At 44.9% G+C, this 22,809-nt stretch overlaps 2 protein-coding genes across 3 annotated transcripts in view; both read left to right on the forward strand.

Annotated features, from left to right (window-relative positions):
- Positions 1 to 371: 371 nt before the first annotated feature.
- FADD (Fas associated via death domain) lies at positions 372 to 15,725 on the forward strand. Of its 2 annotated transcripts, XR_004060769.1 has the most exons (5): positions 372 to 868; positions 1,779 to 3,812; positions 10,485 to 10,641; positions 13,576 to 13,720; positions 15,484 to 15,725. XR_004060769.1 is itself a non-coding variant. In XM_030949426.1 (2 exons), the coding sequence occupies exons 1-2, from the start codon at positions 490 to 492 to the stop codon at positions 2,063 to 2,065; spliced, it is 666 nt and encodes a 221-aa protein (XP_030805286.1). In that variant the 5' UTR covers positions 372 to 489; the 3' UTR covers positions 2,066 to 4,320. The 2 variants fall into 2 exon arrangements, 1 of the variants encoding a protein (XP_030805286.1); XM_030949426.1 differs by lacking the exons at positions 10,485 to 10,641; positions 13,576 to 13,720; positions 15,484 to 15,725 and having other exon boundaries at positions 1,779 to 4,320.
- Positions 15,726 to 19,708: 3,983 nt separating this feature from the next.
- The window catches only part of PPFIA1 (PTPRF interacting protein alpha 1), a 53,950-nt gene continuing 50,849 nt past the window's right edge, over positions 19,709 to 22,809 (forward strand). The window contains 2 exon segments of the mRNA XM_030948640.1: positions 19,709 to 20,593; positions 21,703 to 21,966. Of these exon segments, the coding sequence (XP_030804500.1) occupies positions 21,703 to 21,966 (264 nt within the window). The 5' untranslated portion in view covers positions 19,709 to 20,593.

The raw sequence follows: 22,809 nt of genomic DNA on the forward strand, positions 1-22,809 counted from the left end.
TCTCCCAAGCGAAGTGATTCGGTGGTTCTGTGACTCTGTGATTCTGCGATTGATTCCGTGATTCTGTGATACTGTGGTTCTGTGATTCTGTGATTCTGTGATACTGTGACCTGGCCACGGCTGAGGCGATGAGACACTGGAGCTTCTCCTGAAGCACGACACCGGCGGCACCGAGCTCGGCTCCAACACACGCTGTGCATTCAGCAGCACCAAAGAAGCCGGTTCGCCTCGGGACGGGTTCGGGGCAGAGGGTTCTCAACCTCAGCTGAGGCGGCGGCGGCGGCGGCGGCGGCGACAGAGCATACCCCTGCCCTCACAGGCGGCGGCGCGGCCGCCATCTTGGGGCGGGCGGCGGGGGCGGGAAACCGTGGGTCACGTGAGTTCCGGCCGCCGCTCGGGTCCGGTCCGGTCGGGTCGGGTCGGGTCGGTACCGTCCCGTCGCTCCGGTGTCTCCCCGTGTTCCCGGGAGGTCACCCTGCGCAAACAGGAATGGATTTGCTCTCCGGAGGGCTGGGACAGGACGCGGAAGTCCCCCCCGCGCGGCCTGTGCCGGGCGCGGGCCCCGGCGCCGTGGATCGTTTCCTGAGCCTGCTGCTCTCCATCTCCTCGGGCCTGTCGGCCGCGGAGGTGACCTCCATGAAGTTCCTCTGCCGCAACATAATCAAAAAGGGAAAGCGTGAGACGCTGCGAGTCGGCCTGGAGCTCTTCAGCATCCTGATGGAGCAGCAGGTGATCGCGCCCGACAAGCTGGGGTTCCTGAAGGGGCTGCTGCGGGACATCAGCAGGGGCGACCTGCTGGCACTGGTGGAGCAGTTCGAACAGGGGGAACTTCAGGCCCCCGAGGATCAGCCGGATGAGCATGAAAAACGTAGGTGGATTATTATACAGAGAGAGGTTTTTTTAGTATAGTTATATCCCCGTGTGAAAAACGCCAATCGCTTGTTTTTAAAATTTTAAAAGTTTAATAGTAATAAAATGGTTGTAAGAATAGTAATACAATTAGAGTAATAATAATTTGGACAATTTGAATTAGGACAATACGAGACAGTAGAGACAGAGTTACGGACGTCCGGGTACCTTTTTTTGGGCAGCACGAGCCCGAAAAGGGATACACATTAACAGAGGATTAACCCTTAAAAGCAATAGCCTGTTGCATATTCATACACTTCATACATGATGCATAAATTCCATTCAAACACAGGATTCTGTCTGGTCATCATCAGCTTCTTCCTCTGAATCCTAACAGCGCCTTCAAGGCGGGAAGAAATTCATTTCTTCTGATAAGAGGGCAATAAATTATTTTTTTCTGTAACATTCAGGTGTCCTGTGGCTGCTATCTCGCTGTGAGTCCTTTCTTTAAAAAAAAGTACCCTACATAGCACAGTTTCTATTTTAACATTTTTTATAACCTAAAACTATATTTAACACGCTACTTAAGAGAATTAATACAGCATAACTTATTAACACAACACATATAATATTAATTTTAATATTTGTGAAAAGCCAATCATAAAATATGCATTTTTCACACCCGCATATATGGCTCCCCAGCAACCCCAGTAAATGTGTACACAGTCATCTTTTGGGGTGGAACTCCCCCTCTTTTTTTATCTTACTTTTATCTTTTGGGATTCCAAGTCTGTCCAGTGGCTTCTGTAGAACTCTCAGTATGTGCAGTGCAACAGGCATTTTGCTGAAATAGAACCAATAACTTCTAAACGTTTTCTGGAGTTTCTTAGTAACTGCATGGCTAACTTGATGTGCTTCTGCTGTTTCAGGTCTCCTGAAGGTAGCTTTTGATGTCATTCGTGCCAATGTTGGGAGGGATTGGAAGAAGCTGATGCGAGAGCTGGGGCTGCCAGAGGTGAAGCTGGACAAGGTAGAGGCAGCCTATCGATATGACCTGGAGGAAATGGTTTTCCAGGCACTTCGGGAGTGGCAGAAGTGGAAGGGGAAGGATGCAAAGGTGGCTGACTTAATAAAAGCCCTCCAGGGCTGCAACCTGAGATTGGTGGCAGACTGGGTTGAAGAGAAGATCTCACAGGTGAACAGTGGAACCAAATGAAAACAGTGTAAAGCTATGAATGAAAAAGGCAGAGTGCCTTTTTCTCTTCTGGACCAAAATAATTATCACTGGCTGCTTATCATGCCATTTATTTATGTGCCTTAATAAGTTAATTTGTGCTCAGGTGAAACAGACATGGAAACAGATGCCTTTCAGAGAGCACTTTGTAGTTTGATGCTTATTTCAAGATATTTTAACTTTCACAAGATCTGAACTCCCATTTTATAGAAATTCTCACACTTTTGTTCTGCCACTCACCTGAAAAGATTTGCTTTGCTGCAGACACTTTTCAGATGCATCTCCACTGGAAATACATCCATGGGACACTTCTGAAACAACTGGAATTTAAAATCTCATGGAGAGGTTGGATTTTTTTTTTTATAATGGCCTATTATAAATACAATGTGAAAGGGAGGAGTAAAGCTTTCAGCTGGGTGCTGGCTTTTCTTTTGGAGTAGCAAAAAATTATCTTGGGAAATTTATCAAATATACTTGCTCTCCATGAAAGTATATTAAGACAACTGTAACCTCAGACTGCAGTGCAAGAGGGACACTAAATAATGTGGTGGCTTTCTTGGGAAAAACGTGCCTGGATTTGAAATGGAAGTCAAATGTCTGCCCCAAGTGCCTTCAGCATCCTGAAGTTCTCCTGAAACTATCCAAGAGAAGATGTTCACAGCAGCCTCTTTCCAAAGCTGGGGATGCTTTGGAGCTTTTTGCTGGGCATCCTTGCATGGTCTCTGCCACAGAGACTGCTCGTGTGTGCTGGAAGGTGTGAGCCACTCTCAGGGGGAGCAGGATTCACCAGCCTCTGTCAGATGCAGCTCTCAGCTTTCATCTGGAACAACCTTCAGCCAGTGGCCTTCACACCTGACTTACAGCTGGAGAAATTGCACAGTTGCACTGTGCAGGATATGCAGGGCTGTGGAGACCTCCGGGGGGAGAATCCCATGAAACCACTACTGCTTGAACAGCTGTAGGATCCTGTGTTTCTGCAGACATCTCCCAAGTGCCTGTCCAGATACTGGAAGGGGTTTTATTGCTGCTGCACCTGTGGGATTTCAGCTCTTTCCAAGCTGTTTTTATGTGGTGCCATTGCCGTGAAGGCCGGGTGTCAGCACATAACCTGTCACTGCTCTGCAGAAACATTGTAACACTGATAATTTTCATTGCTCATGGTGCCTTTTGCTCAAACAGTGAGGCTTGAATACTTTATTGTACTTAGTGGAAACTGTAAGTCATTTTAAGTTTACATGACAGAAAAATCATTTCAGTCAGGGGTTTTTTCCCCTTGAATGATTCTTTTCCACATTCCTAGAAGGGCCCCAGGCCAGGCTGGATGGGACTTGGAGCAACCTGGTCTAGTGGAAGGAGTCATCGGTTGGAACTGGATGATCTTTTAGGCGTCCCCCCCTGCCCAAACCATTGTGTGCTGATTCTCAGTATCTTTCCAATTTGGTATATTTAGTATCACTGGTTGTATCCAAGCAAAGGAGTTGCCGCCTGTCTACCTTTTGGAGAAGTTCTTATTCCCTTTACTTGTATCAATTGCCAATTCCAGGCTCCCAGGAGGAGGTGCTGAGCTGCCGCTGAGTGACAAGCTCAGGTGTTTTGGAGATTTTTGTTTTATAGGCATCAGGAGTATGCATTCTGCAGTAAATAAAGAAAAGGATTGCTCCAGCAGCTTTTTCTTCCTGCCTCTGAGCAATCCCTGGGAGCAGAGGAGTGGAAGTGAGCAGGATGTTAGGTGAGTGCTCAAACATCTCCAAGTCCAATCTCTGCTGAAGTGCTTTTCTTATCCACTTTTAATAAGCCTTCTGCTTCACCAAGGAGATTTATGTGGAATAGGAAGAGTATACTGCCAATGCATACAGCCAGGATATTTTGTGAATCAGTTGGAATAACCTGTTGGTTGTAGCCAAGCACTCACAAGAAATATTTTGCTTCAGGAGGTAAAAACCTCTTGTTTCTCTAAGGATTTTGTGCATCCTTTTACTGTGTCTGAAAGCAGTGACCTAGACTGCATCCATCTGTGCCATACTTCAGGGCCAATTAAGATCGTTTTTATGAGATATTCAAATGTTGATTATGTCCCTTTTTATTGGGAAGAGGGATAAAGGGTGCAATTTGTAAGGGAGTGTTTTCTGATCCAGTTGACAATCTTATTTTCAAATTAAACGCCTTGAACTCATATGCATATTTTTTACAACTTGAATTAAGATTTTATATTGTATAATTCTGTGTACATTTCATTAAAAATAATTCTTAAAAAAAACCAAAATAAATGGAACGGGGTTTTTTTCCTGTTTGATGGGATTGCTGTCTGCAGTAAGATCTCTGGCTGGGAGAAAGTGGATGTTAAGGACACTCTGAAAGCAAGGAGTGGTGCTAAACAGGCATTGTGTTACCTGTGCCCTTCCCGGGGCATTAAAGACAAAAAGCAAAGTGTTTTGTCATTGAGTTTCTCAGAAGTGCTAAACAGGCTGCAGTTTGCCAGCAGCAGCAACATTTGCATGCTGTCACTCAGGGAGGTGTAAGGAAAAAAAGATTCCCTGCCAGCCCTCAGGAGCCCAGACTCGAGTGCCAGTGTGCCTGGGACAGAGGCTGCCTGTGGGTAGGCTTCCTTCTCTTCTGCTCTGCTAGCCATGCTGTGCTAAGGATGTTATGTTTGGTTTATAATTAATTAAAAGCCTGGCTTCTGGTTTAGTCTAAGCTCGGTCAAGCTTTTAGAGGACGTGCTCAGAACGAATTGACAGAGGCTTGGGTGCTCTGTGGAGTGTCAGCCTGCACTTAAAGCTGTGAGTGAATAAGACAAATAACTTAATTGCCCATTTTATCAAATCCTTTAGGATGCTCTGCAAGAGTATCTGCCTGTGAGGAATTACTCAAACCTTTTTCCTCTTGGTCTCATGAGAGTAATCTTTCCTCACAGCCTTGAGAAAACAGCACATCAAAACACGTGGAGAGTTAAAAGTGCCATCTCATGAGAATTCTCATCTCAGAGGATTGTTTTTCCATGTCACTCCTCAGTCCCTTTCAGCACTTGCTTGCCATTGCCTATGATTTTTGAAGATATCAATTATAATCACATATTGAGGTGGTTTCCTTTTTTTAAATTGCATTATTTTCATTACTGAGTTAAAAGACGTTTTCTAGACTATTAATTAAAAATCCTCTTCCACAAATTGGTTGTTGTGAACATTTCAAATACAATGCTTTGGTTTCCTTTTCTCCATTCTCCACACTCAGGCAGCTGCATTTCCTCCAGCCTTTGTTTCATTCCTAAAATAATTGTCTCCTTTCTGAAATCTAATTGCTTCATTTAATTGTTTAATGGAGGAAGCTTAATAACAGACTGTGTCTCCAAGCTCTCTGTGGCGCTCAGCATGTTCTTAATTCAGGCTTTTTGTCTGAGTATCTTTCAATTCAAATTTATTTCTAATCATACCTTGTGCCCTTCTTCTTCTAGCACAAATATTTTTCTAGGTTGTCTTTCCTCTTTGATTTATTGCTTTTCTCTGCCAGTGTTTTGGTTAAAAAAAAATTGAGAGAAGTTAGCTCACTGTTTCTACCATAAAAATAGGAATTGTGGGGGTGAGCTGAGTTTAGGGGAAGGAGTTATGAGGAGAGGTTCAGAAACTTTTGGAGAATCTGTGTTTCAATAAAAACTGTCACAGCTGAGGATTGCTTCACAGGAGTGGGGTGTGTTGCAATTGTGGGTTCAGGGAGAGAAGGAAGCAGGGCTTTACTCAGCTGCTGGGAAAGGCAGAGTCATGCAGCTCTCTCGTGGGAATCTGCGTGGAACCAACTCTTAATCATTAAAAAGTCCCGTCCACAGACCCATTCCTGCCCCTGCCTCATTCCTGAGAGCATTACACATGCCTCTCTTAAAGCAGGCTGAAGTGAAAACAACAGGCTTGTTCTTGTGCAACGTGATGTAATAGACACCATTGAAATCCCTGAAGCTGGCCATCCAGGTTGAGTTTAGATTCAGTGATTTCTCTGACTTGATGGGTTTTGGGAGCTGAAAGCCTTTTCCAAGTGCTGTGTGTGCTTGTTCCTGTGTGGATGGTGGCTGAGCTCTCCTTTCTTTGGGTTTCTGGTGCTGTGTTGGTGCAGGTCACAGAGCTCCAGGCAGCTCTCCCAGCGATCAGCTCCTGCAGCAAAGTGCAGGGGTTTGTGTGTGTTCTCTACTCGATAAAAAATAACAACTCTAAGGGAGCTCTTGAGGCATCTCTGGAACAATGTAATAAAACAGTGCCTTTGCTACGGAAAGCAGCTTAATGTCAACTTTGTATCTCTGCTGAGTGCTTCAAAAAGCTGTCAGACTGGTATTTTTTATTTACTACATAATGTTCAAGCCTTGAGAGCAGGCGCCGGTGCTGTGTGAAGTTACACAGATATAAAACTGGACCATTGTCATGGGAAATGTAAAAAACACCCAACTGGGATTTTCTGTGAGTGAACCTGGCTTTGGAGAACTTCTGCAGAGAGCAATCATCTTGCCATTAGAAATGCTCATGATTTTTAAAATTATTTCTTCTCTATTTCTTAATTCTCCTAATCCTATTGATCGCAGCAGGAGTATTGACTTTAAGGAAATTATTTGCAGAATTTAATCTGAGCTGTTCTGAGCAGGTCTAACTTCTAAAAGGATTGTAGCAGCTATTCTGCAAGCATGCACACCACCTGTGGCAAAAGGGAAGTACAAAGTTTAAATTTCTTTACAAAGGTCGGTGAGTTTTGTAGGCAAACCTGGCACTAGATTTCACTGACAGTGAGTGTATAAAGTGTGAGAAAGGCTTGACATAAAAATGAAACTATAGAACTGTTCTTGCCATTAATGTCTGTATGTGAATAACTGAGCTAAATCTTATCTTTGTTTCCCTCCCAGTCATCTCCTGAGAGGTGCTTTCTGTCACTCCCAGGCAAATTGCCAAGTTTTGAACAGAAATTGCCGAGAAAATGTGAATTAAAAGGGCGCAGCACTGGCAGGTCTGTGCCTCACATCCCACATTGTTTAATTTATGTTCTGCTCAGCGTAAGCACAATTTATTCACAGCTTCTTGGCTGTGAAATCCCTAACGTGGGAAAGCCGGGATAGCCTGAATTCCCCCCAAAGCCAGGGTTGCCATGGCAATCCTAGTGCACGGCAGTCCACAGGGCATGTGGCTGCAGCACTGCTCCTGGCCATCCAGCCCAGCCAGCCCTCAGTGCTGGGGAGCTCTCACCAACTGTGGGATTTGCTGCACTCTCCACTCTGACCATGTCAGGAATCCAAAATGCGAGGGCAGGAGTGGAAATGAAACTTCTTGGTGAATTCCCTCAGTTCCACTTCTCCCTGGAACGAGACATGTGAGAGAGCAGGGCTAAATATTAATTTTTTTTTTTAATTTTTATTTTGTCCTCAGCACCAGTTTAGCATATAGTGCTTCCATTTCTGTTTCCAGCTGGAATGGTAAAGCTGAAGCTTGTGTGTGTCACTGCATGTTTGTGCATGAAGCAGCTAATATATATGCAGATGAATTAAAACTAATTAAAGTCAGCAAAGTGCACATTTCCAGCTAACGGCTGCATGCAGCTCTGTTACATGGCACCTAATTAAGTTATTCACTGTGGACCTGCTCATCCAATTTTCTGTAAACCATGTTCTACTTTTTACAGAAAAAGGGGAAAAAAACCAAAAACCAACTTCATGTGAAAAAACTTATGTCTGAATCTTTAAATCAGAATGTCAAATTCCACATCTGGCCCGTGAATTTTCAGGGCTATTAAATGTTGAACTGTCTTTTAGAGGACTGTGTTTATAAGGCACTTCACCTCATGCAGTGGTTTTTTCCCTTAATTCCTGAAATGTCATGCTTAAAGGTCTCCAGCCCTGACTGACTGAACCTTTTCTCACATGACTCAGTGGCTGAGGAAGAATTTAAACCCCTTATTTTCACATCAGAGCTGAGCAAGAGGCAACCCCACACCCTAGGCTTTGATGGTAAGAGTAATTCTGTGGAGGGGACCCTTTTTTCCCCACCCTGCATCCAGTTAATAAATATCCTGGGGGATAAAGGTACCTAGCCAAGGTTCCAAATAATCCCTGAGCTCCTCAGGATATGGAACCGATGCCTGTGCTCCCTCCAGCCCCTGGGGATAACTAAAAGCAGCTGGAACATTGTATAAGCTACCCTGATCATGATTTTCTCCCTAGGAATATCTCCTCCTTCCACCTAATTTGCCTTAAAGTGGGAATGGAGGCGGGAATTCTCATCAGAGACAGAAATCCTCAGCTCTGGAAATTCCTGATTCTTCCCTAATCACTTCCACTGGATAAGATGCTGAGTGGTGTGAAAGGACCAGATCATTTTTCAGCTTGAAAGCCAAAGGCAGATTTGACTCCTGTGAATTAAGGTTTACAGATGTGTCTAGACCAACAGACTCAGAGAAGATGCCATCACACAGCTACTTAACCAAATTTAATGTCAACCAACACCTTTGAAAATCCAGAGTTTGCTTTACACACAATGCTTGTCTATATCCTATGTTAGTATTTTCACTGGTTTGTGGTTTATTACTATTAGGTTTGATGGAATTTACGTTGAACTGACTTTTTTTGAAGGTGATTTCTTTACTAATGGGTGATTCAAATAGGCTTGAGGTAGGTCTTCTGCCAGAAGGGGCCTCACCAGCAAGTCTGATGTCTGTTCCTCAGGTCTGGCTTGTGGGGAGCTCAATTTGTTTTGTGAGGGCTGAGGAGTTCCCACAGGCTAATTCAGAGGAATTAGAGAAGGAATTATAGAGAAATCAGATCCCAGTATCTTTTATTTAAAGGGTACCTGGAGTGCCCCATAGGCTTGTCCCATTTTCTCCTTTAAAATGTTACTTTCATCCCTTATCTCCTTCCCACAAACTCATCCCCCAACTCCTCATTAAATGCTGAATAATTCCAACACTCAGGCCTGAGGGAGGACAAACCCTTGTTTTCTTGGTGGTTTGAAGAGGACTCTGACAGTTCTTGAATCACCCCTGGTTATTCAGCCAGCCTGTTCCAGTGGTTTCTCATGCATTCAAATAGGGTTTGACATCCTCATCTGGGGAAAAATGGGCACAGATGGAATTGCCATGGTACCTGTAAGCAGGTCAGGGAGTGTCCTGGCTCTGCAACATTAGCATGTCAGATGTCACAGCAGCAGCGGCAGCTTCCTGGTTTGGTTATTGTTTTTTTTTCCCCATGCAAAGAGAAGGAATGGGGGAGCTGCAGGCCACAGGGAGCTGCCAGCTTCTCTCAGTGGTGTATTTTGGTACTACAAAGGTGGCATTATTAAAGGCAGACAAAAAAAGCCTCTAAATCATGCAAGCAAAGTGAACCCCAGGAGCTGAAAAACCCTTCCTTTGTGCATTCAGAAACCTTGCTATGACCTAGCTGGTGTCTGGATACAGAGGCTTTTCTGCAGCATTTTGGCTGTAATTGAGACATGCTATCTCCATGAGCATTGAAAACTGGGAGCCAGGAATCATCCCATTGCTGTTGCTAAACATTCTGACCGTGACAGGAGGAAACAACCCAATCCAGCAAAGCATTACTGGATTTGACAGATAAAAATTTAAATTATCACTGTTTTGGCTGGCATAAAATTTGATTATTCTGTTTACAGCAAAAATTTGGTACTGCAAAAATATTTGTTATATCACTTGTGCCTTCATATTCCTTTATTTGCTGAATATCCATGGGTATGTGGCAGCTAAATGCTGAATATTCATGCAAGGAACATCACTGTTTCTACATGGCTCAAAGATATATTAAAATCAAACTGGTGCCATATTATTTGGGTGAAAGGAAACTGCACATTTAATTACAGGAGAGAAAGAAAGTATTGGACATGAAAATTATGTGTCTCCCAAATCCTCATGTGCTTGTGTGTGTGTGTATCCACATATCTGTGTGTGTATAGTGCGTGTTTCCTTATGCATACACACACACCCCTCCGTAAAGTTATTTGATACAATCTGGAAAACAAGATTTTCTTGACAGGGCTATTTCTCAGTACTCCTTCTCCAACTTCTGTCTGTCCCTTATATGCTCTGCACTGCATCTGTAAGGAAATATATCCCTATGGCAATCTCCAAGAGCAGCCAAATTCTGGTAGAAACAAATGTGGTGTTTCTGGGCCAGCTTATTAATAAAAAGTACAAATTCAGAGCCATCTGCTGCATCTCCAGGATCAGCCAGAGCAGGAGTGATTTTGAGCCACTGTTTTATTCTTACAGGTTTAAATGCAAGAATTGGCTTAAATCCTGGTGTACACTAGAACAGTTTCTGTGATTTTCAGCATTTTCCTTCAGTCTAGTGTTTTGGGTCAACACAAAACCTGTGATGCTGAAATTAACCTTCTGTTCTCTTCCCTGTTCCTTCTGCTTTTGCGGGCAGCAGCTGCAGACACTGAGGAAATTATCTAACAGAAAAAAAAAATCAGAAATTTTACGTGGACAAAGTAAAAGGAGTTCTGCTAGTGCTTTTCCAGTGCCCTAAATGATTCCAGCACCAGGCAGCTGAGTCCCCGCCACTTCAGTCTGCGGCTTCACAGGTAAAAAGTACAAAGAGCAAGTTAGTGCCAAGTTCCTCGATGGCTTTTGTGGTGAGGGCAGCACTTCACCAGACTGAAACTGCCAGATTAATCTCACCTTGGCTAGACTTAATATTTCCCATTTGTGCATAAAGAAATGCTAATGATTCCTGGAAGTTTTAGGCATTGTAATTTAAAGTTGTTTGAGAGACAAAGGGAAGGTGTTGTTTGCATTTGGGGGAGGACCTGACCTTTGTTTGGAGAGCTGGATGATTGATTGTAGCACAAAAGGAAAAGGTGAGGAGTGTTCTTGTAGCTCTTTGTGCAAAAGCTGAAGTGTGTTGAGGGAGCTTAACTCGCAGACCTAAGCTAGAACCACCTCCTGAGTCAATATTTCTGTTGACTCTTTTAGATGTGGATTACAATGCAAACAGATGTGTGGTCAAAGGGTCTTTAATATGAACTGTGTTCAGGAGAACAGGGAATTTAGCTTCAAAATAAATCAGTTCCCCTGCTTGTTATGGCACAGATGAATAATATCAGGGCTGCAGATTTCTGCTATTATGAGTTATTCCCTTTTATATCTTGCACATGTTATTCTCACTTCGTTTAAGGATTAGTGTAAGACAATGACAAGGTTTGTTCAGCTGTTGTCCACCTTCCTAGAAATGATGATTCCTAACCAAGAGCAGGGAGAGGACAACCTTTCACAGTTTTTTCTCTTGTCTTTTGGTTTTTTTCCAAGTTACACATCATGTCACCTTACCTGCAGCAGCTAGATAGTAAATGACTTTTTATTTAGTAACAGCCAACCTTAATTAATTGTAATTTGACAAAAGCTGTGTAAATACCTCTGTGCAAAGGAACAAGCATTCAGGCAAACAGAAAATGGGAAAAGGAGCACTAGAGTGACTAAGAGTGTTATCTCACACAAGGCAGGGACAAACCTTTTGTTGGGAGCTGAGTCAAAAACATGTGGAGACCTCAATGGCAGCTGGGGACACACTGGATGAAACCTCAGGTGCAGATAAAGGCATTCCTGTAAGGAGCCTGAACTCAGAGTGACCCATGGGGATGGATTGAGCAGCACAAGCTGCACACACAAAGCCTGACTCCAGCTGGAGGAGGCAGTATGAGATGACCATAAGGTTTACAGAGGGTGTTTCTGTGCAGAGGGAAGGTAAATTGGGCCAGATTAGTAACAGACACTCTGCCAGCCAAGAAAGGATGCTAGGCTGCACTGTGCTTTTAGTCATTATTAAAATAACAGATGGTTCTGTAAGGACTTAGCATCTGTAAACCATTAATCTCAAAACTAGGATATCATAGCAGAACTAAAATTAAAATTTCAGACAGAAATCCTAAAACTCCCTTACTTTAGGGCACTGTGAGTCCAGCAGTAGGGATAACCCATATGAGCAAGGCTGTGCAAAGGCAGCTTCTGCTTCTGTTGGCATTAGAGAGGATCCTGCCTTCTCCATGAGGATCTCCTCTCCACAGCATGTCTCACCCAGCCCATGTGCTGTGTGCTCTGGGTTCATGGATTTGCAGGCAATTTGCTCAAAGTTATGGTGTTTTCTTCAAAAGCTAAAGATGACACCACTCACAACACAGGGATAATACTGGGTAAGGATAGGCCAATATAGAAGCAAGTGGGTAAGGAATTTACTTAAAAAAAAGCCCCATTTTCTATATTTCCATTATTTTTCTTGATATTTGTTTCAAGTTGACTTGAGCACTGTTCCCAAAGGTCTTGGGTTTTTTCCCACTGGCGAATGTAGAGCTGCTTTTTCTGAAGTATTGTCTGTTTTCCCTGAAGGTTTTCTTCTGACTCTGATTGCTTTAAAATGTCACTCTGCTGCTTCAGGCTGCTGGTAGGTGGTCTGAGCTGAGTGGTTACCATTAGCTGGCTTATACCTATACTCATTTTCTGTGTCAGATCCTAACCTAGTAACCTTCTTCTCCAAATGCCAAAGGTGAGATTTAGTCTGAAATGACCTGGTTGTCTAGGCACAATTGCTACTAGTCAGAACAAGAAATAATATTGGGAACTGAACTTTGACAGCACTTTAATACACCATATCTATTGGCAAACATTTTCATCTGAGCCTTAGGCTCACCTTGAAACTGGAGATATTTTTTTGCCAAACACACTGTTGCCATTGCAAGTGTCCACAGTTTTTATAATCTTTATCTGTTGCAGTTTGCTTTATGACTTCATTTTGAGGCCATCTTGGTTTTTAGTCACCATCTCAGCTAATTCATTTTAGCAAATTAATATTCCTAGTAAATACTGTGAAGACAGTGGGGAGTTTTAAAATGGTGAAAATAAACATTTTAACTCATGCATAAACTGGTGATTCACTGAAAGTGTTATTTACATTTTCATTTGCCTGTAAGCTGAAGCTGGTTGCACAAAAGTCCTTCAGCCTTGTCACACACATATGATTTGGGACTAATACCTTCCCAACATTATTATCTTCACACACACAGGTTAATGCTTCAATTCAGTGTGCATCTGAATAATGAAGGTGGTGATTGCTGCAAACAATTTCATGCAGGCAATGTGCATGTAATGAAAGGTATGTTATCACTTGAAATCTAGTCAGGTAAGGATTAAAAATAGGCTTAAGTACTATTTGAGGTCTCTTTATTTTTCAAATGCTTTTATCTACTTTACTACTCTACTAATAGTAGAGGACACTGAGTACATAGAAATTGTGATCCACTTTGCTTAGTGCCTACTCCAAAGCCACTTGAAACAGCAGGAGCCTTTGCATAGCAGACAAAGCAGAAAAAAAATCCTTTTTTTTTTCCTTCAAACACTGATTTACAGGAACAGAAATGTTACTTCACATGCAAATCCTTTTTGTTTTCCTGTAGCTGGACTATTTATAAAGTTTATTAAATATATTATTAAAATAATGCAATAATTTTATTTTTTTCTCTTACCAGGTCTCAAAACGTTCTAAAAGCTGAAGTCTCAATATTGAAGTGATCCAGGTAGAACCTAATGGAGAGGAGAGGAGAGGAGAGGAGAGGAGAGGAGCTCAGTGTCTGTAGACTTCACGCTGCAATCAACCTAGCTTTATACAGACAGGTATTACAATGCTGTTATAAAAATAACAGCATTATTTTCTCTTGGAATGAAGACAGGCTGAGGGATTTGGGACTGCTCATCCTGGAGAAGAAAAGGCTCTGGGGAGACCTTAGAGCCCCTCCAGTACCTAAAAGGCCTCCAAGGGAGATGGAGAGAGACTTTGGGCAAGGGCATGGAATGACAAGGGGGAATGGCCTTAAGCTGGAGGAGGGTGGGTTTAGATTACATATAAGAAATAAATTCTTTGCTGAGAGGGTGATAAGGCACATGGGTTGCCCAGAGAGGTTATGGACTCCCCACCCCTGGAGGTGTTCAAGACCAGGCTTGGAGCAGCCTTGGATAGTGGAAGGTAGGTAGGGAGGGTTGGAACTGGATCATCTTTAAGGTCCCTTCTGACCCAAACCATTCTGTGTTTCTGTGATTCTCTACCCTGAGAGGCTGCCATGGCTCTGAAGCTCTAGGCTTCAGTCTTGCAAATCCAGTAATTGAATTGCAGACCAGTTAAAATTACTGAGACAGACAAACCGTGGGCTGCTAAATCCACAGCAATGAAGCCAGGACCAGCCCTGCTCATTTCTGTGGACAACCAGATCCATTTCCCTTGCTTTCCTACAGCAACAAGCTGTGCTGATCCCACACGTATCCAACACCCCGGTTCATCTCATGCTGCTTTAGACATCCGAGCACAGCTCCCACAGCAAGAGTCCAGCTGCCCTGGGCTCCCTCTGGAGCCAATGGGAACAGACAGGCACCTGGAGCAGGTGATTCATGGACCACACCAAAGGTCTGAATCACTCCTCCCATGGAGTGGCTCTCTTGCTCCACTGATTACAGAGGCAAGCCAGGGTAAATGGGTTCATGCTGTAGGTGGTCAGCCAGGTGGAATGTATCCAGACCTGCTCTAGGCAGGCAGGAGCTGCATTATCACAGCTGGTTCTGAATCCTTCAGTTTCTTCTTCCAATATTATTTACAGCTACATGACACAAATATAGCCTTTCCAAAAATATTATCTTTTTTAAAATGTTTAACTAAATAATGTGCAGCTCTATTGCCCTGAACTTGCAACTGAATGCACTTTTAGCTTGATACCTTTCATTATAGCTATAAACTTTTGGAAGACGTGTTGAAATCAGTCTACACTGAGGGAATGTACTATGTTTGAATTGGATATTAGGGGTGTACTTCATTTCTGATTGAAATAAATGATACCTGGCTTTAGAAATTCTTTCTAGCTCAAGGGGATTTCTGCTGCTGTAAATCCATACAGAAAAGACAGCAGGTGCAGTAATTCTGAACTGCAGATTGCACAACTGAAGCCGAAACTAAGCTGAAAGCCTTTTTGAGTTCAGCAGGTTTGTACTTGAGTGGGAGTGTGTGGTTTTGGTTGCAGGAGTGACAGCTAAATTTGAAAAACATTTATGGTCTTGACATAGGTATGAGTCCCACTAAAACAAATTATGTAAGTTGACTTGGTCTTTTAAGAGTCCTCTCCAGGTCTCCAGTTGCGTTGTGGAGACTTTTCTTCCTAAGTCCAGGTCAAAAACCGTCTTCAGTTTCAGAGCAGCCAATTCCCATTTGATTTACACCTCCCTGAATCCATCACAGATCCGTGTAGACCCACATGATACAAATAAAATGTCGATGTAAAGGACTGTGCTGTGTGAAGTGATGGCTCCCATTGCCCAAGGGCTGACACATTTACTGGTGCACTTATCTTATACATGGGCATAACCATTAATTACCTCTGTCCTCTTCTCCACAGGCCACCTTCCAGCCTCTTCCCTCTCATCCCTTCTCCCTCAGGCAAAGTGTCTCCTCTGTCTAGCAACCTCTGGAGACTTTTTTTTTATGGCAACAGAATGGTCCAGGTCACGTCTATCTACTGACAAAAGGATAATCAGTGCTGCTGGCAAAAATCCTGTTCTTGCATCTATTCATGTGGATCTGAAATGCCTGAAATGTGTTCAAAATGCACTTTGCTGCTGTCATTAAGTCATCTGTAAAGGACAAGGAGTAAATAAGGTACCATCAGCTCAACTCGGGAGAGGAAAAAAGATCGTGTGGGCGATCTTGGACTATTTTCAGCAGAGGTTTTGTGCTGGCGTGGGGTGGCTCTCAGGCTCACAAAGGAAATTTGGGCACAAACGAAGCGTGAAGCCCTCAGTGGGCACAGCAGAGCTGCGGTGGGCAGCAGGTGTTTGTCCTCAGAGCCCGTGGGCAGGGCAGCCCCGGCCCGACCTCACAGCTCACCCCAGCGCGGGCTGGCAGGAAGAGCTGCCTGCTTTGCTGAGCTTGGATAAACATTAGGATCTAATTTATCATGTGACAGGAAAGGAAACCCTCCCCCCACCCCGTTTTTAACAGCCTTTGTTTGAATTTCAGTGTGTGGTTTTTGAGATGCAAAGAGTGGAGAGAGATTTAACCTGGGTCTCTGGACTGATTACTTTGCTGTCAGCTGATGTATGTGGGGCTCTTTCCAGACACATCCACAAGTGTTACATCTCACTAAATGACATGGACAGGGAGCCAGACCTCTTGCTGAACTTACAAAAGAGACATCACACTCATGTAATTAAAAAGATCTGAGCTGCTGGTGCTCTTCATGTCGGATGGTATATTCTGGGTTACATGCCCAGGAGGAAAAAAAAAAGAAATTGTTTTCCTTGTACTACAAAGTAAATAGGACTGAGAAATATTTTGGTATTTGCAGAGCCTAGGAGTTTTGACTTTATCATTCCACATGTATTTCATGCAGCATGGAGCATTATGCAAAGATCTGGTCATTCACTTTTTTTTTCCTAGAATTTCAAGTCCTGCCCTTCCCCGCTGATCTGGTCCCAGCTTTGGTGTACTGGACATGGGAGTAGCAATCAGCTTTAAAGTCAGGCCTTTCAAATATTTTTGGGGCACCTCAGAAGCTCTGCTGTATCCACAGTCTGGGCTCTGTGTGGCATTCAGAGTGTGGTGCCTAAGGAAGGTATTTGCAGTATGCCACATGGGAGGCATAATCCTTAGCTAGGATATTCTGGATGTAGGTTCCCTCCTGGACTAAGCCATCCTGTTGGGCATGAAAAAATACCTGGCTCTTTGCAGCGCCTCCTTCTCATGTAGTAGACATTTATATGCTGTGGGAACTCTGTTCTCACCTGAGGCTGAAACCCATTTCTGAAGAAAGTGCCTAACCACTGGCATTTCCACCCTCCTCTGAAACTTGTGTACAGAGTGATTTGAAGGTGACGGAGATAAAGGTGAGGCTAAGGAGGGTCTGCAGCTAAAACCTCCTGCCCCATAGGTGGGAAATCCAAACATGGATGTGAAGAGATGAGCACGCTGAATGCAATATCTGTGCCTTGTTAACAAACTGGGTGAAGTGAAAATTAATTATAGTGGAGTCCATCCATTTTTATTCTCAATTCAGGATTGTGTGCTAGGTTCTTTGCTTTCATAATGAAGCAGGATTATAGCATGGCAGAAATCTTCTTTTTTTTTTTGTTTTAACTATTTAAGGACAAAACAAAACTTAGTTTCAAAAGAAAAACACACGTTCCAAGGCATCCCAGGCTGAGAGAAAGTGTTATTCCATGTTTTAGGATCTACATGAATACTGAGGTTAATTAATTTATTCCACATGACCTGGCTCTGAGATCAGTTAATTGGGCTGGATATATTTCAGTGTCCAGTTTGAGAGAGATTATCAACTCTGTGCCCATTACAGTCTTTAACCTTTTGCCCTTTCATCCACAAAGTCTCCATTTGACTCACATGTTAAACACAAATCAAATGAGTCCTTCTACTAACATTATTAATTTTCACTTTTTATGTGTGATGAGCTGAAGTGGAATGGTGTTTGTTCACACAGCCATGAACTCCACTTTATTTTCCAGCCTTGTTTTGATATTGCTGCAGCAGGTTATTTTGAAAATGCTGCCCTGGCAGCTGCTCAGCCTGAAGTCTTCTTCATCCACTGAAAATCTGGATCAAAGCTTATCAATAAAAGCATTTACCTATGTATCTGTTAATTCATAACAATTCATTTTGGAATCTTTTTGCTACTCTTCCGACATTGAAAAGTCAGACCTCAGTTATTCAGACATTCAGCACTAAATCTGTGCTGGTCTATATTTGGCAGAATTCACGGTTTGAATGTGCCTCATCATATTTGGCTTTTTCCTCAAAGTTCCAGTTCCCAGAGTCATGGGATTACATTAGAAAGTTCAGGAGGAAAAACAAAAAAGTAATTTAGACCTCATGGCTGTACAGGGAAAACTTATAAAATGTGGCTTGAATTCACTCTAAAGGCTCAGATACTAAAGGGAAAGAGCATAGTGTAGTAAACTTGTAAAGAATTTTGTATGTGGAAAAGGAAATGGACTCATTAGTGATCCTTTCTATCCAGTGTTAGGTGTTGAGATGTTGTGTTTACAAATTAATCCACATAATCCAGCCACAAATCTGCAAACCTTCTGTGCAGGGACTGCCACTTTTTGGCATGACTTGCCTCTGTCTGCCTAAATGGCCCTTGATGCCTTTTAGAGATTTCCATTGTAAAAGCAACAATAGGGTCCAAAATGCAAATACTTAATTCAGGGTGGTAACACAGATGCAAAGAGAGGAAAGAGACTTTTCTAAGCTTTGCCTGGCACACTTCAACTTTCAACTCGTGGGCATGGTGAATGCTCCAGAAGAGAGCAAAAGCTATAGAAATGCAAGTGGAAAAACATTTCTATGGTGTTTTGGAAAAATAACAGTCAATGTAGCCAAACCCAGTTTCCTGTGGAGAACAGGCTATGCCAGAGAAGTCGCCCCTCGCTGTGCTGGGGATCTGGCAGCTCTGCTCCACAGGATCACAGAATGGATTAGCTTGGAAAAGACCTCTGGGGTCATTGAGTCCAGTCTATGACCAAACACCACGGTGTCACCCAGGACATGGCAGTGAGTGCCACATCCAGCCTTTCCTTAGACATGCCCAGGGATGGTGACTCCAGCACCTGCCTGGGAGCTCATTCCAACGTCTGATCACCCTTTCCGTGAAGAAATTCTTCCCAATGTCCATCCTAAACATCCCCTGGCAGCTCAAGACTATCTCCTCTTGTCCTTCTCTGGGAAAAGAGACCAACTTGGCCACCACCTTCTCTCAGGGAGCTGTACGGAGTGACAATGTGCCCTGCTTTTGTCCAGGCTGAGCCCCTTTTCCAGCTCCCTCAGCCTCTCCTGGTGCTTCAGACCCTTCCCCAGCTCCATTCGCTTCTCTGGACTCGCTCCAGCCCCTCACGGCCTTTCGAACGGAGGTGCCCAGAGCAGGTCCCGGCCTTCGGGCTGGCCCAGGCGCCGGGAGCGGGCTGGGGCGGCCGGCTCGGGCGAGGCGCTGCGATCCCGCCTCGCCACATGCAGGCCCCGGCACGGGCTGCGACTGCGGGGCCGCTCCAGCCCTGCCCTGTTCCCAGTCCTCAGCAAGGACGCCTCCCGCCCCGGGGCTCAGCTGCGGCTTTCCCGTCCTCTCCCCCGGGGCGGGCAGCGTGGGCGGCGGCGGTATCGCTCCCAGGGCAGGCAGCGCAGAGCGGGTCTCGAACCCGGGTCCCCGGCAGCGGGGAGCGGGGCCGGAGCGGCCGCACCGCCCCGCGCGGTGCATTGTGGGCGCCGCACTGATTTATGCGGGGCCGCGGAGCGCGCCGGGAGCGGCGGGAGGAGGCGGCGAGCGGGGCCGGGAGCGGCGGGACCGCGGTGGCGATCGCGGCTCTCCGGGCGCGCAGCGCTTCTGCCGCTCCCTGAGGCCGTGGCGGCACCGCCGGGCGGTCGGCACCACCCACCCGGCCTCAGCCGACCCGCGCCGGCCACCACGGACGTGGAGGCGGCGGCGGCGGGCGGAGCCGGGCCCGGCCCGGGGGGACCGTCCCGGCGCGGCGGAGCCGCCGCCGCCGCTCGGTAGGGGCCGGAGCCAGGCCGAGCTCGCCGGGGCCTCCGCGGCCGGGCTCGCTCCGCAGGGGCTGCGCGGGGCCCGGGCCGGCCGCGCCGCTGGGGCCTCCGGCGGGGAGCGAGCGAGGCGAGGAGCGAGGCCCGGCCCGGTGCTCTCTCCCCGGGGGGAGCCCCGCGTCCTCCGCCCGCAGCTTTGTTAGCCGGGCCCTGCGCAGGGAAGGGCAGCGGCGGGACCGGGCCGGTGCCCCCGGAGCTGCCGGGTCCTTTCTTCGCCCGCTCTCGGTTGCGGAGCATCGTCTGCGGGACTGGTGCGGAGAAAACAACAGGTCTTGCTCCCTGCTCGCCTTCCGAAGCGACGCCAGCGCCTTGCTCTTGGGATTATAAATGTTTGAACTAAGACGCAGGGAACTGGAAGGAGAGCTTCCCGTTGGAATTAATAGAAGAGAAAAGAAGGGAGGCTTTTCCAAATCCTCTACAAGAAAGCTCATGCTGTTTTCCTCTGCTGTCCGTACTGTGTTTAATAATGCGATTGTGACCTGAGTGGAATTTATGAGCGATGAACTGTTGAAGCTTGTTGCATCCCTGCATCGGACTACTTTGGTTGTTTTTTTTTTTTTTTTGGTCAGCACATGATTCCTCTATCCCAGCTGTTGCAGGACCTATGGGCCAGTAATAGAGGGATGGGAAGCTGAGACAGTTTATTTTCACATTCTTCTGTGCCGGGGACTTGGCGAGTTAGCTGAAGCTGCTGCTTTTTACTGGATCTGCTCTTTCCTCGGCAGGTTTATTATTATTTTTTTCATGTGTTTCGATTAAACAGTCATTGGACTGGAGCTGGATGGGTGCTTTGCGATCCAAAGGGTTTTGGGGGATAACAGAAAACTGCTAAAACAGAGAAGAACTGGTGCTGCAGGAAACCTGGGGCCTGTTTTCCAAGCCTTTTCGTTTTATTGAGCAAGGTAAATAACGTAGTGGTGAAAATTCAGGGCTTATCGTAATCATGCATGAAAACGTTACAAAGCACTTCAGATTGTTCCAAGTCTTTCCAAGCATGGAGAGGACCCACTGTAAGACTAAGAATGAATCATTCTTTTAAAATTTCCAGATGTGAGTGTGAAATTTAAGGCTGAGAACAAAGTTTGTGGTACCTGAGAGGTTTGAGGAGCTACTTCCCCTGATTTTGCCTTGCATTTTTGTAGGTTTGTGTTTTTGAGAGAGGTTGCCTGAAGAACTTTGCTGTTGGGTCAGTGTTCAGTGGTTACACGAGTGGGTTTTTTCCATGGTTTTTAAAACTTTAATGCCTTAGCTCTGGTAGGGATCTGTGAGGGTCTCTCAAAGGTGCTCCCAGTTTAGTGTGCTCGCTTCCACTAGTGCAGTGCTCCTATTTGCATTGTTAACCGTATCCATCCTCTGCCTTTAATTATTTTTGCTTACCTTTATTTTTGCTGTCCGCATTGACAGCTGCTACTGCTTCATAATGAATTTTTTACTTTTTATCTTCCTTTACATGCTTTTATCTCCTGAATTGGACTGTTTGGATTTATTACTCATTTACCATACATCACTTTCACCACCATAAAACTTCTACAGCCAACAGAAGCTCAAAGCACTGTTGTAGATACAATCTTTGTGTGTTTGAAGCAGTGGAAGAAGCAGATAATGTTTCCCAAAATGTGCAGTGTAATCATTTGCTGGGTGAAGTGTATAATTTTTGGTGTCAGGCTGCATGCCTTATCTTTGTTTTTCTTTTTAAAAGATCTCGGCAGCAGTTTACTCCTCACAAAAACATAAATCCATTAAAATGAAGTCACAGTTTGAGACGTAGCCTGCAAAAATCTGGTTTTGCAAGAAGTCACAAGATTCTCATTATGAAGCAAAGCCTTGATTAAGTTGACTGTACCTTTTCTCCACTCTTAATGAAATAGTGGCAAACGCCAAGGTGCTGGCAGCCTTTGCTGATGCTATCGTGGGGAGAGCTAAGTGGGTGTTACGGGCAGCACTCAAAGTTCCTGTTTAGATTCGTTTGACCGAGATTTCTGGCCTTTGTTGTGTCTCTTTTTGTTTCAAGATGATGTGTGAGGTGATGCCAACCATCAGCGAGGCCGAGATTCCCGCCGGGGGAAATGGAGGCCACGGTTCAGGTTCCCCGCTGCAGTCGGATGCTGATTCCCACTTTGAGCAGTTAATGGTGTCCATGCTGGAGGAGAGGGATCGCCTGCTGGAAACGCTCCGGGAAACTCAGGAGACGCTCGCCCTCACCCAGGGCAAGCTGCATGAGGTTGGCCATGAGAGGGATTCCTTGCAGAGGCAGCTCAATACTGCACTTCCACAGGTATGTACGTTTGAGAGGGGCTTTTTCAATGATTTTTGTATTCTTTGTGGTGTGTTGTTGGCTTTTTGTTTGTTTGATTTACTGAAGAGTCAAGTTGTCTTAGGGAAAGATGAATCTATCCTGAAGGATCTTTTGGTGCTTGCTCACTTTGAGAAAGGTGTAGAAGCAAGGAAAGCAGGGAAGAGCAGCCCTTTCCCTCCAGTCTGCTCTCCCAGTTTCTGGAATTTCCTTGGCTTAGCATATACGTGGAATGGTATCTACATCCTTTTGTTTAATAGAACGTGATGGACTTTTTTCTGCAACTAGTACTTTTTAATTGCTATTTCTTAATTGCCTGATTCATCCATGTACTTAAGAATTAATACCTGGTCTAGTGGGAGGTGTCCCTGCCCATAGCAGGGTTTTGGAACTGCTCTTCAAGGTTCCTCCCAACCCAAACCACTCTGGGATTCTGTGAATTCAATACAGACTCTATTAAAGACTTTGATTTAAAACCTTGAAGAGTGCCTGTGAATGCATGCTGAGTTGTCATGGCAATATAGAAGTCTGAGTGTGTTGTTTAACCTGTTTAGTTATTTTTGAAAAGTTTGGATTTGGTTTTTTGAGGGTTTTTTTTTGGTCCTGCTAGGAGTTCCTAATTAGTGCCTTGTGGAGAATGCACGTGGCCTGCGGTGCTGGGTTTGTTACGTAAGGAGCATAGTTAGGAAAGGTGATTGGTGTCTGCAGAACTCGTTGGGTTTTATCCATTCCAGTTAAAAATAATACAACTGGACTTTGGACATGTTGAGAAGCATTTGGTTGTAGGCAAAGCAGGGGCTGCTTTGAAGTGTTGGTTAACTGTTG

The sequence above is a fragment of the Camarhynchus parvulus genome, chromosome 5, assembly GCF_901933205.1.
Source record: "Camarhynchus parvulus chromosome 5, STF_HiC, whole genome shotgun sequence".
In the NCBI taxonomy this organism is placed as follows: Eukaryota; Metazoa; Chordata; class Aves; order Passeriformes; family Thraupidae; genus Camarhynchus; species Camarhynchus parvulus.